Genomic DNA, 13,243 nt, shown 5'->3' with positions numbered 1-13,243 from the left:
TCCTATTGGTTACCTCCACTAACCCACCTTTACAACGATTGTCAACCAATATTAAATTTGAACATAACTCCCTTCAACTCTCCTGCCTATCTTGGTGAAGCACTAACATGCATGGGCTATAATTTTTGGCTTTCTGGTCTCCAACAAGTTCAGCTTTTTTTGAAAAATAATTAACATCAAGTTGATAATTTTGGCCTTTGCTCAACTTTGAACCTATTCATCGTAGGTTGATCTTTCATGTTGACTTTTTCTTACATGAGTTGTTTGAATTAATGCTTAATTCACTTGACTTATCCCATAGAATATATTCAAGATGCGGTCCAAATAATGGCATCCACATCCTATTATCTGACAGTCAAGAGGGTAATGGGATGTAGCTAGCACCACATCTTGATCCAAGCTTAGATTCGGCCAAATCACCTATGATTTTATACTAATTCAGCTGATTTATAGCCAAACCATCTTGCCATTCGACTTTTCTAGCTTCTATGGCAAAGCCTTAATCAGCCTGACTATATACCTTATTAAATAGAAAGGTTGAATTTTCATCTCACAATTAGTCTTTGCTTCAAATCAATTCAATCCTTAGCAATTACCACAAATGTGCTTTTGATGAAATAGCCGAATTTTTGCCTAGTCAATGTAATCAAGTTTGTTGTCATGCTTGATTCTCTAGTGGTGAAGGTTCCATCGACATACAATGCCATTTTGGGTCGGCTCGGGTTGAACATAATAGTCAGTTCATGATGTTGTTCCCCATGGAGAATGGAGTTGGGGAAGCTTGGGCTGACCAAGTAATGGCTTAGCAATGTTACGTTGCTACCCTTTGAGGAAGAACCAGGCAGATCGAAACACTCACAATTGAAGGCTTGGATGCTTCAGATGAGCGGAAGAAGCAATGAGGAGAACTGGCTGAGGAGCATGTCCTTGTTCCTCTTTATGATGAAGGCAAATACCTAATTGTTCAAATCAACTTGTAGCTGGATGAAGCAACAAGAGCCCAACTTGTTAAATTTTTTCACGTCAAGGTAGATGTCCTCACCTGATCAGCCTCGAACATGCCACATATAGATTCTATGGTTATTGCACAAGTTGAACGTAGATCTTAACACCAAACTATATGGCAAAAGAAGAGGAGTTTTGTTTCTAAAAGCCAGAGGGCGATTGATAAGGATATAGACAAACTTTTGAAAGTTGGCACATCCATGAGGTCAACTATTTTGATTGGCTTGCAGACATGGTCTCCGTTAAGAAGGCCAATGGTTAGTGGAACATCGACTTCGTTGACCTCAATAATGCCTATCCAAAGATAGCTTTCTACTACCGAGAATTGACCAGCTAATTGATGCAATCTCAAGGCATCAACTTCTAAGCTTCATGGATACATTCTTGTGCTACAACCAGATGAGGATGCATCTTGGGGATGAGGAAAAAACATCTTTATGGCTGACAATAACTTGTACTGTTATAGAGTCATGTCCTTCGGCTTGAACAATGCTAGAACAACTTATTAGAGGCTAGTCAACTACATATTCAAGGAGTAGTTCGGTTAGAATATGGAATATATTGATGACGTGTTGGTAAAAGGCGGTAAAGCCGAGCAACATGTGGCCGATCTAAATGAAGCATTTAAGACCCGAAGGAGATATTGCATGAAGATCAATCTGAGTAAATGCACCTACAAGATCACCTTAGGAAAGTTGCTAGGGTTTATGGTGATGCGGCATGATATAGAAGCTAACCTGAAGAAAATTTGAGCCATGCTAGAGATGTCACCTCGAAAAACTTTGAAGGAAGTCCAGCACTTGGCTGGTCAGATTACTGCCCTCTGTAGGATTGTGTCAAGGTCGGTAGAAATGTGTCTTCCTTTCTTCAAGGTACTCAAGCAGATAAAAAAATTTTAATACTGACCGACCAACCGATAAAGCAAATTTTGCAAAAGCTGAAGAACTTTGGTTAGTTAGCTAAGTGGGCAGTTGAACTTGGAGAATTCAACATTCACTTTCAACCTTAGCCTACTATCAAAGCAAAAGTTTTGATGGACTTCCTCATAAAGTGCACCATTCCCTAGGAAGTTGAAGCTAAGGACAAGTAGAAGAAAGATGAGCTGGAGGCTTTTTGGACTTTTCATTTTAATGGGTCCTCCAGCTTGAGCGGAAGTGAAGTATGGCTGATCCTTACCAGCTCAAAAGGAGCGGTAGCTAATTATGCTTTGAGATTGGCCTCAAAATATTATATAATGAAGCCGAGATAAGGCCCTCATCACTGGGCTCAAGCTTGCTAAAGAAGTCAAAGTTGACTACTTGAAGGCTTTCAGCGATTCACAACTTATAATTAGCCATGTCTAAGGAGAATATGAAGCTAGAGACCCGACCATGGTGAAACACTTGCAAAAGATGAAGGAAAACTCCTCATCTTTGATCAAGTTCAAGATCGAGCGAATTCCAAGATCGGAGAATTTGAGGGTCGATCTTTTGTCCAAGTTAGCCACCTTAGAGTATGCTGACCTAAAGAAGACCACCTACTTTGAGGTGCTCAAAAGGCCCAACACTAATGAAGAGCTAAGCCAACTATTGTAAGCAGATTATGAGCCGAACTGGAGAGATCTTCTTATTGAGTACCTCAGAGATGGGAAGTTTTCAGAGGAGAGAAGAGAGTAAGGAGACTTAAAAATATTGAGTAGCCCACTATGTTTTACTGGAAGGTAAGCTGTATAAAAAAGATCCTTCAATCTACCTCTTCTCAAGTGTCTACGACCTATCATGCCAAAGGTATGCTAGTAGTGATATTAATTCCAAACAACACCCTTAGCTATTTGATCAGTAGGGAATGGACATCCTCATCCCTTTGCCACTAACTACCGGGTAGAGAAAGTTCTTAATTATGGCCATCGACTATTTTACGCAATTGGTTGAGACCGAACGTCTAGCTCGGATAATGAAGTGGAATGCTCAGAATTTCATCTATAGATTTGGAGTTCCCCAAGCAATCATCACCAATAATGGGTGACAAATCGACAATACTCGTTTCAAGAAGTTTTGTATGAAGCTTTAGAATGACTATCAATTTACCTTGGTTGGCCATCCACAAGCCAATGGAGAAGCTGAAGTAACTAATAAAATTATTTTGTAGCTTATGAAGACAAGGTCAAACCAAGCCAAAGGACTTTTGGAAGACAAGCTCTATAATGTCCTTTGGGCATCCGAACTGCCTTCAGCATGGAAGCATTGATATCAGTTGAGATCAGCCTGCCATCCCTTTAAGTGGAGAGGTTTTGACAAGCGAAGAAACCCAAAAAATCTCCAGACAAATCTTGATTTGCTTGAGGAGACAAGAAAGTAAGCTCTCATTAGAATGACAGCTTACCAACAAAGGATAGCTCGTGCTATAATTCTAGAGTCAAAGGAAAACTATTCCAACCTAGAGATGTCATGCTCAGGAGAGTTAAGGTTGTGTAGAAAGAAAAACAAGGCAAGTTGGCTCCAAATTGGGAAGGACTTTATTGGGTTATAGACACCCTCTGTCCTAGAACATATCAACTAGAAGACCTTAGTGGGACACCTGTTTCTCCAACCTAGAACTCTGACAATCTTCGAGCATACTATCAGTAAGCTATAAAGCTAAGTTTGTAACTTTGACTTCTAATGAATTAAATTTGCTTTTTCTCCAAAATATCATCCAGATATTTTTGGTTAGAAGCATCATTCAAAGGGCCGCAATCATAAAATCCAAATGATCCTAGTCGGATGTGTCTTTGAATGACCATTGACCTACAAAAATGGGGACAACCTAGAAGTACCTGGGACCCCAGACCTATGAGCCAATGAGGTTAGAGAGAGAACCCAATGAAGGAATTGGTTCCTCCTATGGAGACAATCTAGAAACAAATGGAACCTTCATTCAACCGACCAAAGAGTCATCAAAAAGTCCTAGCAAAAGCTAGGCTTAGATGGGAGGATACATGCTCGACTTGATCACTCGAGCATTAGTAGTCCCAGAGTCCCAACCGATTTATGGCTTGATAAGCCAACAATCCGACCTTCTTAAGTTGGGAGTCTCTAGGCGAATTTCAAAGAATAGGAGGCAGAAAGGTTGGACCAACTAGAGATACTTCAAACATTTTTTAGTAATCATATTCTATAACCCCTGTCTAGCAACGCCGACACAGGAGGGCAAGGGGCCTATGGCAAATCTTTACATCGGCCCTGAGGCCAACCTACAGCATATTTGAACAACCTAACATACTTGGTGAATAAAATTGAGCTAAGTATATCATCCAACCTATGACCTCAAGCTAAGTGTATCATCCGAACTACGGTCTCAAATACTTGGCAAAAATTAAAAAAACAGTGCAAAGAGCACAAGGTATGATTAGAAAGATATTTTAATTAACATTGAAATATTTTTATTACATGCTGAAATGAGACCGTCGTATGAAATAATCGAGCAAAAAAGAGGCAAAATACAGAAGGCCTTTGAGGCTTAACTATCGATGCTCAGAGAAAGTGTCGTTTCCTTGTCATTATCATTGTCCATGGCAAGGCAAAGACTACTGAGGTCGGCCTTCGGAAATAGCTTTGCCACTTAAGCCTTGCATTCCTGGAAGCCATGCACAAAGGAATCAGTGGCACCCTCAACGACTTCCTGCGAAAACCCTTCTGAGGCTCAATACATGATTATGGCTTGAGCAGCATTCTGTACAGCTCGAGTAACTTTTCTTTCAGCATCAACTACGCATTAGTCGGCTGTCTGAGTTTCCTTCTCAGCCTTAGATCATTGGAGCTTTGCAGCCTCAACCTAAGACCCTGCTGCTGCAACTCGGCTCTCCATTGCTGCCAGTTTTTCCTTCTCGACCTTCAGGTTGGCTCTCATCTTGGCTTCCATTTTGGCCAACCTTTGCATGATGTGCCAAAGCTTTTTTTCAGTCTTGACCACCAAATGCCTCAACACCATCAATCCCTCATGAAGAATACAGACAGTGTCAACATGCTGCCAAAAAAAAATGAAGAAAAAAATCAATCCGAGCTTAAAATCTAAACAAATCTAAAAGTACAAGTTTACTAGCTTGGTACTTACCTAAGTTACTGAATTTTATGCATTATTGATAATTTCGTATACCTATTGCTTTCCTAAGGACTTCTTATCACTAGGGAGCATGACATCATGTGCCAACTTCTTAGCAACCTGGCGATCGGTCTACCCAAATTCAGTAACTTTGGCCAACCACTTGGGATTGTAAAGCTTGGGCTTAAGCATAGAAAGCTGAGGAGACACTAGGGTGGATGCTGAGGGCTAACGAGATACTGGAGTAACTGTAGGGGCAATAGAGAGATAGGAGAAACAATATCCACCTTGGGCTGCATCTCTACTCAAGGAGTAGCTTCCAAGCTAGGTCAAAAGTAGCTCGGTCCTAAGGTTCTGGAAGAGCTAGAGACATGATGATTTGAACCATTTTCTCTGAAGGCTTGCCTCCTCCTACTGTTGTCCTCTTCTTGACAATCCTTTTCAATGGAGCTCGGTCGATCTTCATCCTTGCATGACAAGCAAAAATAATTAGAATAATATCATCATCAGCTCGTATAAAAGAGAAAGAACAAAGATTTTTACCCCATGGGTCAACTAGGCTTAGGCCAGTATTAATTAGTGCTTGCTCGGCTAGGAGCTCCCCCAAGGGGGGAACCTTGGCTCTGCGTAGAATGTCTAATGATTTCTAGTCTTCCTTGAAAACTTTGGTAGCTTGGTTCCATGTCATCCTGTGTGACCCCCAAAGGGTGTTGAAGCCTAAGGTTGCTCGAAAGGAACAAAGGAAAATTAACCCTTCTGCCCATGAATAGAAGAAGGGTTCTCTCTAACCAAAGGGTAGCCTATTCTAGAAGAGAAGTACTACCAATCTTGCTCTCTTGGTTTCTGTATAAATGTGAAGAAGACCCAAAACAACCCTATGGTGGGTGACATACTGAGGAGCAAACAAAAGAAAAGACACCTAACTATATATAATCTTCCAAGAGTTGTGGACTGCTTGGGTTGGTACCAAATAATATTGATTCGAAAGGAGAATAATGAAAGGGTGCAAAGGAAGCCTTAACCTTCCCTTGAGGGTATCCTCGTAGAGGCTGATTTAAGAAGCAGAGGTCCTAGTCACCCGATCATCCAGACCAAGCAACTCTAAAGAGAACTCAAGAGGAATAAAATATTGCCTCCTAATCCGATTTAGGTCGTCCTGCACCAGAACAGAATTATTATTATCGAAGTCAAAGAAAACCTAAAATCCTCCCTCTGAGCTACTAGTGGATGAATGAAGAGGTGCCCGAGGAGAAGGATGGGGGTCATATGACCAACTCCTTAACAAATCACTCATAGTGAGTTGAAAGGGAAAAACAGCAAGAACAGGAAGAAGGTGACAAGAAAAGGAAGAACATGGGAAGAAAGGTAGAGTACCTAATCTAAAAGGAACAAAAGATGAGGAAACTAGAAGGAAACTTCGAGCAGCCAAGTTGCAACAAATTCGGAGATGAGGCTTGTCGGAAGCCAAAAACAAGAAGACCATTTAGCAAGACTCACTGGAGAAGTGAGAGATGGAGCCAACAAAAGGAAAAAGTCCTAGACTCTATAAATGAGAAAAGAGAAGAACACCAAACCCCTTATATAAAAAGCTGAAGAGCTCTGATTAACATGACCAAATGATTATTTGACCTGATCCACCACCACATGGTTGTTCGACATTTGCTCTTAGATGATTACTTGGATCCCCCTTTTAAACTACCTTAAGAAGTCTAATCGGTGTGCTAAAAATCCTGCCAAATCGAGTGTCATCTCAGGAAGACTAGATAATATTTAATGTTGCTTTCCAAAAACTTCTTGGCCTAACCCAAGTCAAGTGAGTGCACCTCATTGACATTTTGACTGGGACAATTGGACTACTTCCTCCGAACTAAAAAAAGTGGCTCGGACTCAAAAGTGTGGGGGCAAGTGATGTAGCCTAGATTTGTCGACCAAGCTACTGAACAAAGTTCGATCAGGCTACCAACTAAAGTAGTCAACCGGGCTACTGACCTAAGTATCTATCCACACTGACTAATCAGCAGAAGTGAGCCATGTGTCTCCAATTTAAAGCATATTTGAGGCAATTAAAGTCCATTAATGGGATGTTACAGCCTCGCACACTAATGAGGCACGTTGCAAGATGGTTATAACTCATCTCACAATATTGAAAAGTTATTACACATCCGACAATTATGATGAGCCTCATCATTTTGGGTAACCATCCTATGCATTATCTCTCTATATATCAAACCCAGAGGACCTCTAGGTATGCTTCATGCTTACTCCAATCATTGCTTTCTCAAATCACTACTATACCGTAGAACCTAGCCCGACTTAGGCATTTGAGGATCCCCCATATAATATGTTCCGGCAACCTCTAATTGCCTCCCTTGTTTTTAGGTCGGACATCCAAGTAGTACAACACATCCAATCCTTTAGCCAGCTTTAGCCAGCTTGTCCAATCCTATTAAGCTAGATTTTGGTGGCAACACATAGAATAATATAAAGTTGTTTGAGTTGGTCAATTAAGAATATTTCAACATATTGTTGGAAAAATCAAAAATAAGAATCACTACAAGAAAAGTCAGTTTTACCGACGCTTTTCACAAGCATCAGTAATTTTTGGTCTAGCACCAAAATTTGCCGATGGTTTGAAAAAACATTGGCAATAGACGACGCTTGGTCGTACTGGCTGGCCTAAGACGATGCTAAAAAGTGTCGTCGAAAAACAAAAAAAAACCGACGCTTTGGAAAGCGTCGTCAAAGGCCATTTTTGAAATGACGACGCTTTCAAAAGCGTTGTTGGAGGCCAAATTTTCTCCAAAAAAACTCCATCTCCCGCACCCCCTCCCCCCGAACGACGCTTTACAAAGCATCATCGGAGGTCCATTTTTCCTTACAAATCTCTAACCCCCTCCCCTTCTCTCTCCGTCGCTCGCTTTCAAAAGCTATCCCTAACTCCTCCAGCCGCCGCACCCCCCTCCTCTCTCTCTCCGTCGCTCGCTTTCAAAAATGATCCCTAACTCCTCCAGCCGTCGCTCTTTCTCGATCTCCAAATTCAAGAAGCCATCTTCTTCTCCGACCAAGTCCTCCTCTTCCTCAAATCCCCCTCTTCCCTCTCCATTTCCGACCTCCTCTACCTCTACTACTCTTCCTCTCTCTCTATCACACCAGGCAGCAGCTGGTGGGCTGGCCTAATGGAAGGCGGCCTCATCTTCAGCTCTCCTCCTCTTTTCCTGGCTTCTCTTCGTGGCTTTCCACTCAAAAACTAGTTCTGAATATGTTGATTAGTAACTAGCTCCCTTCTATCCCTCTTCTAGCTAGTCTTTTTTTTGTTAAGCAAAAGATTAACTAGTGTTTTTGGTTGTTTTTGTGCTATCGGTGCAGCTCCAGAGAAGAGGCAGAGAGTTCTATTGTCATACAGCAGATTTATCAAGTAAGTAGAAGTCCCAAGTTTGATTTTCTAACACCAAACAGAGGAAGAAAGAAGTAGATCTTCTTTATTCCTCCTCCATCTCTCTTAGTTATTGATGCTAAGAAGTTTTCTTTTCTTTTCTTTTCTTTTTCTGATTATCTTAGGGACGAAATCCAACGCATCAAGGCTAGAAATCTGGACATCACCCATAGAGAGGCTTTTAGCACCGCTGCTAAGAACGTAAGAGTTCGAGACCCTCTATTTACTACCCTTTCTTGGCCGCCTCTCTCATTTTTTTAGGGTTTCCAATGTTTTCTGGGAACGGCGAGGTGTAGATTGGCGAGGCTTATCCTCACAACCCAACTTCTCCAAGTGAATAACGATCTCTCCTTAGCATATCTCCTTAGCACAATGCAGATCTTCCCTTTGATCACCGCCATGTGAATTGGCATGAACTCATTTTTTCTGCGATAGGAATTTCAATTGCGCTTATATCCATCACTGTAGGAATTGGGTTCGACACTTTCTCCAGGCAGAGATCCCCCTTCACCTCTGACCTCTAAAACTTGCTAAAAGAAAAAAATCTTTTTAAATAAATTTTTTTGAAAAAAATAATTATAACGATGCTTTAAAGTGTCGCTAACTAAAAAATCGCAGTTAACAGCTGATACTTTATAGTGCCGCTAACTGGTTGAGGTTTGTAATCGGGGGCTTTAAGCAACGCTTAAAAGCGTCGCTAAAAACTATCCTTTAGCGACGCTTTTGAAAAGCGTCAGCATATTTTTTTCCACTCGTATATAGCCGACGCTTTGAGGAAGGAAATTTTCGACACTTATAAGCGTCGGTAAAGACCTTAAAAAGCGTCGCCAAAGCTTCTTTTTCTTGTAGTAAATTAGAGTAGAATTGTAACTATTTATCAAAATCTGTATATCTAATGTTAAGTATCCAAAGTTTATTCAAATCTTAAACTCTTGTATAACTTATTAGCTGCGTCCAATCATCCCAACTAACAACCTTGAAAACCATTTAAAGTCATCATTCATTAGGCCCATAAAGCTTTTACCCATCATATGGCCAACAACAACAAACCCCATATAGGTATCACATGGTCCCTAAAATAGAAACCCGTATTTGGCATTTTATGTTTTATCATTAAACTTATTTTGAAAGTCAGAAAGCATGCACCATATAAAAATATATTATAAAATCTATACTAGAAATATTTATCTTGCCTATATTCAACCTAAACTATATTCTAAGCATAAAAGCATATTTGAAGCCTACTAGTAATTATCTCAACATTTGTTCACCTATCAATGCAGCAACCTCTGCCAGTTCTTGGCCTTCAATAGTGTAGTTGTCTTAACAAACAATTAATGTAGTTGTATAACTTGAGTAATCAAGAGCATATTCAATTACCCTTGGCTGCAGAACTTGTTCGCCAAGACCCGCCAATTACTGGGGCGAATTAAAGCCTTAAAGAAAATGCAGCAAGACTGCACACCATAAAACGTTATCTATAGAAAATATTTTGAAGATTTCCAGTTATGGGCGCTACATTATTGAGAACTAATTCAATCTGATTTCTTTTAGGTAAATTGAAAATTCTGTTAGATGGATCTCGATAAAACAAGGCATTTAGGACTCAAAATGATGATGAACAAAAAGATTCGAAAAGATAAAGAGAAAGAAAAAAACAGCACATACGGATTTGCATGGTTCGGCCACAAGCTTATATCTACAGACCAAAATACAAGCTTATATCTACAGACCAAAATGGAGTAGAAATTCCATTATTATCAAAAGATAGGAGCACAAGGATAGAACCATCTTCCAACAGAATTCTAATCTTATAATACACCTTATCTCTCATACTTTTCTAAATGAAACCAAAGTAGATGTGTATCAAATTCGAATGGGGCCGTACTATGTGGGTCCACCCCTACACCCCTAAAAGTGTGTCGGCCTAAACCCTCCGCTTCCACCACACACCTTAAAGTTTTTTTGCCTCTAAATTTGTCCAACTGAAAGTTGGAGCAGGTGTAGATCAAGAAATTCAAGCCACACTCCACAAATTCCAACTCGAAATTCCTGCTCCAGCAGCTTAAAATCTCAGAAAAATATAAACGAAATCCCTACCAAGTACTATTCTGAACATCAGTTTTGGTGCCATGATTAACGAATTTATATTGCAAAGAAGACATTTGCTTTCTTACCCCAAGCCTACTGAATAAAGAGGAGAGAATATTGCAGCTAATGATTCCTCAACGTTCCACGTTTCAAATAATTTGGTTTAATTTGTCATGTCCCAATTTTCACTGCAGTACGAAGAAACTCGGGGGACTTCAAATTGATTCCCATGCACTTCGACAAATTCCACTCCAATCAAAGGCAAACGAGGATATTTTTTTGTTATCAGTTCTCGAAATGAACATTAAATTGGGAACATTCTTCCGTCCAGCTTACAGTATTATAATGCACAAAAACCAAATCATATCATACGAGCAGACTCTCAATTAATGATCCGTGCTATGGTTTAACTGGCCGTGCTTCTAGACCTCCGGTCGCCCTGTTCTCGAGCGTGTAAGGCATATAGGTTCCGAGAATTATGTCCCATGTAACGAAAAATGGCTGCGAGAAGTTGTACTTGTTGCCATAAAGTTGGTGGTGGAGGTCGTGGTATGCAGTGTTGTTCCAAAAGAATATATGGAATATGTTTCCAGGAAGCCATAGACCGCAATGGTCGTCTATGCCTTTGATAGCGGCGAAGGAGAAAAAGAAGATGGACGTCCAAGGAGTCATTCCTGATATCACGAATGCCAGGGCTCCTCCGAGAGTGTCCAAGATAAGGCCCTCGAGTGGATGGTTATACTGGCTTCCAAAGGCATAGGGGACAACGAGCCGGTGGTGCCATGAATGGATGTGACGGTACAAAAACTTGTTGCTGTGCATGTACCTGTGCCAAAAGTATTGCCATGTGTCGATGACGAACATGCCGATGAAGAACTGCCTCGCTAGCACAATGAATGGAGTTTGAACAGTGGAAGCAATTTCACTACTATTTTTACTAACCTAGATAGAAGAAGGTTATATTAGTTAGCGTAACAAAGTTATCATAAAGATCTTATTTAGATTCCTTAAGCGTATAATCAACTAAACACAAATCCTCGCAATTGATATAAGGCCAGTAAGAAAAATACCTTGAAAAGAAGGAATGCAACAGTAGCTTGAACCAGTTGCTGAGCAAGAACCCCATTGACTACCTCACGCTTAGATACCAGATTCTTGATGTCTTCATCTTTCCTGGAATGCAGCCGGTACTTTTCGAGGGAGCCAAGCATCATATGGATACCTGAATAAGTCCAATAGACCCCGATGGGAACCACAATGCCCAAAAGTTCATCAGAAGGAACATGCTCCATTGCAACAAAGGGGAGACGGTGGGTGAGTGAGTGAGTGAGAGAGAGGGAGGGTTGATGGAAATGAACCTAGGGAGATGAGAAGGAGAGAGAGGAGAGTTTGCTTTGTGCATAGGTTTTGCTAAGCTAATGGGTTTATATGGCGAAACGATCCCCGCTCCCTCTTTGACTCATTGTAAAAAACGAAATAAATCCCCATCGGGGACGGCCTAATGAAAAGTTCCGTTAACCAACCCTTTAATACCCGGTCCACCAACAATATTAATTTTCCATCCATGCAGGCCAAGTATGGTGATGGGTGGGGGAGGGACCGAAAATTTAAGAACCTGTCTCCATCCCTTTATGGTAAACGCGGGTCCACGGAGCGACCCCTTGTCAAAGACATCGAAATCAGTTATGCATTTGGACCGTAAGCAGTTGAGTTTTCCCTTCCTTTTTTTTTTTCTATTTTTTTTTTTTTTTTGGCGAGAGAAACGAAAGTTGAGTTTTTATGGCATGTGGCCAAGGTGATTGCTGTAAACGTTCAAGGCGATTTCTGTAATCATATACTTACCTCTTTCGTTTTGAATAATGAGCAAGCATGGCACATGCATGCGCTTGGAACATGGTCAATTACCGGCATTTTCTTTGTACATATTGTAAAGTACAATAATGAAATTATATTTAAGTCTCATTTGGCACAACTGTTAGGTAGTAGAGCTTTTCGAAGCAGAGTTTTTATAAAAAGCTATTTGCTGTTCAGTAGTTACATTTTTAAAGTACTCTAAAACTTTAATTTGTGTTTGATAAATAAATTAAGAAATTACTTTTGATATGACAAAATAATCATAAAAAATATTGTATAGTATTATACAACATAGCATAATAAAATATAATATGTATTAGTACATAAATATATAATATAGTATAATATTACTATAATGTAATATAATATTATTATAATATAATAATACAATATTCTATATTATAGCATAATAATATAACATAATTTGATATTATATAATATAACATATCAATGTATTATGGTATAATATAATAAAATATTATATTTATAGTATAATAAAAAATAAAGATATAAAATATTATAATTATTATCATTATACATTAATAAATATAAAGAGATGAGGATGATAGTGTTATTTTGATGATTAACAAGCAATTATCTAGAGTATGCTATAAGTTAAATTGATACTTCATTTATAAGTTCATTACTCTCAGTATATTTGGTTAATTGAAAATAGATACATGACCTTATTCATTTGAATGAATCTAACCTTGAGAATGCAGCAAAGTGTGGATTGAGTCGACCCAAAGGTTGATTGGGTCGACCCCGGCACATCAAGAAATCATTTGGCACACTCATGCA

At 39.7% G+C, this 13,243-nt stretch overlaps 1 protein-coding gene across 1 annotated transcript; it reads right to left on the bottom strand.

Annotated features, from left to right (window-relative positions):
* Window positions 1-8,584: 8,584 nt before the first annotated feature.
* LOC103707796 (sphinganine C4-monooxygenase 2-like) lies at window positions 8,585-11,982 on the bottom strand. The gene is made up of 2 exons (XM_008792454.6): window positions 11,659-11,982; window positions 8,585-11,530 (listed from the first exon to the last, which is right to left on the bottom strand). The coding sequence occupies exons 1-2, from the start codon at window positions 11,878-11,880 to the stop codon at window positions 10,988-10,990; spliced, it is 765 nt and encodes a 254-aa protein (XP_008790676.4). The 5' UTR covers window positions 11,881-11,982; the 3' UTR covers window positions 8,585-10,987.
* Between the last annotated feature and the right edge of the window lie 1,261 nt (window positions 11,983-13,243).

Source organism: Phoenix dactylifera, chromosome 16 (assembly GCF_051530095.1).
Source record: "Phoenix dactylifera cultivar Ajwa chromosome 16, Ajwa_hap1_PhDact_Kaust_v1.1, whole genome shotgun sequence".
Classification (NCBI taxonomy): domain Eukaryota; kingdom Viridiplantae; phylum Streptophyta; class Magnoliopsida; order Arecales; family Arecaceae; genus Phoenix; species Phoenix dactylifera.
This window is presented reverse-complemented; position numbering and strand designations above follow the sequence as displayed.

Excerpts from the sequence above, each read along its gene's own strand:
- LOC103707796 (XM_008792454.6), bottom strand. The coding sequence starts at position 11,880 with ATGGAGCATGTTCCTTCTGATGAACTTTTGGGCATTGTGGTTCCCATC. Across the intron at positions 11,531-11,658 it reads TTGCATTCCTTCTTTTCAAG|GTTAGTAAAAATAGTAGTGA; the intron begins GTATTTTTCTTA and ends TCTTCTATCTAG.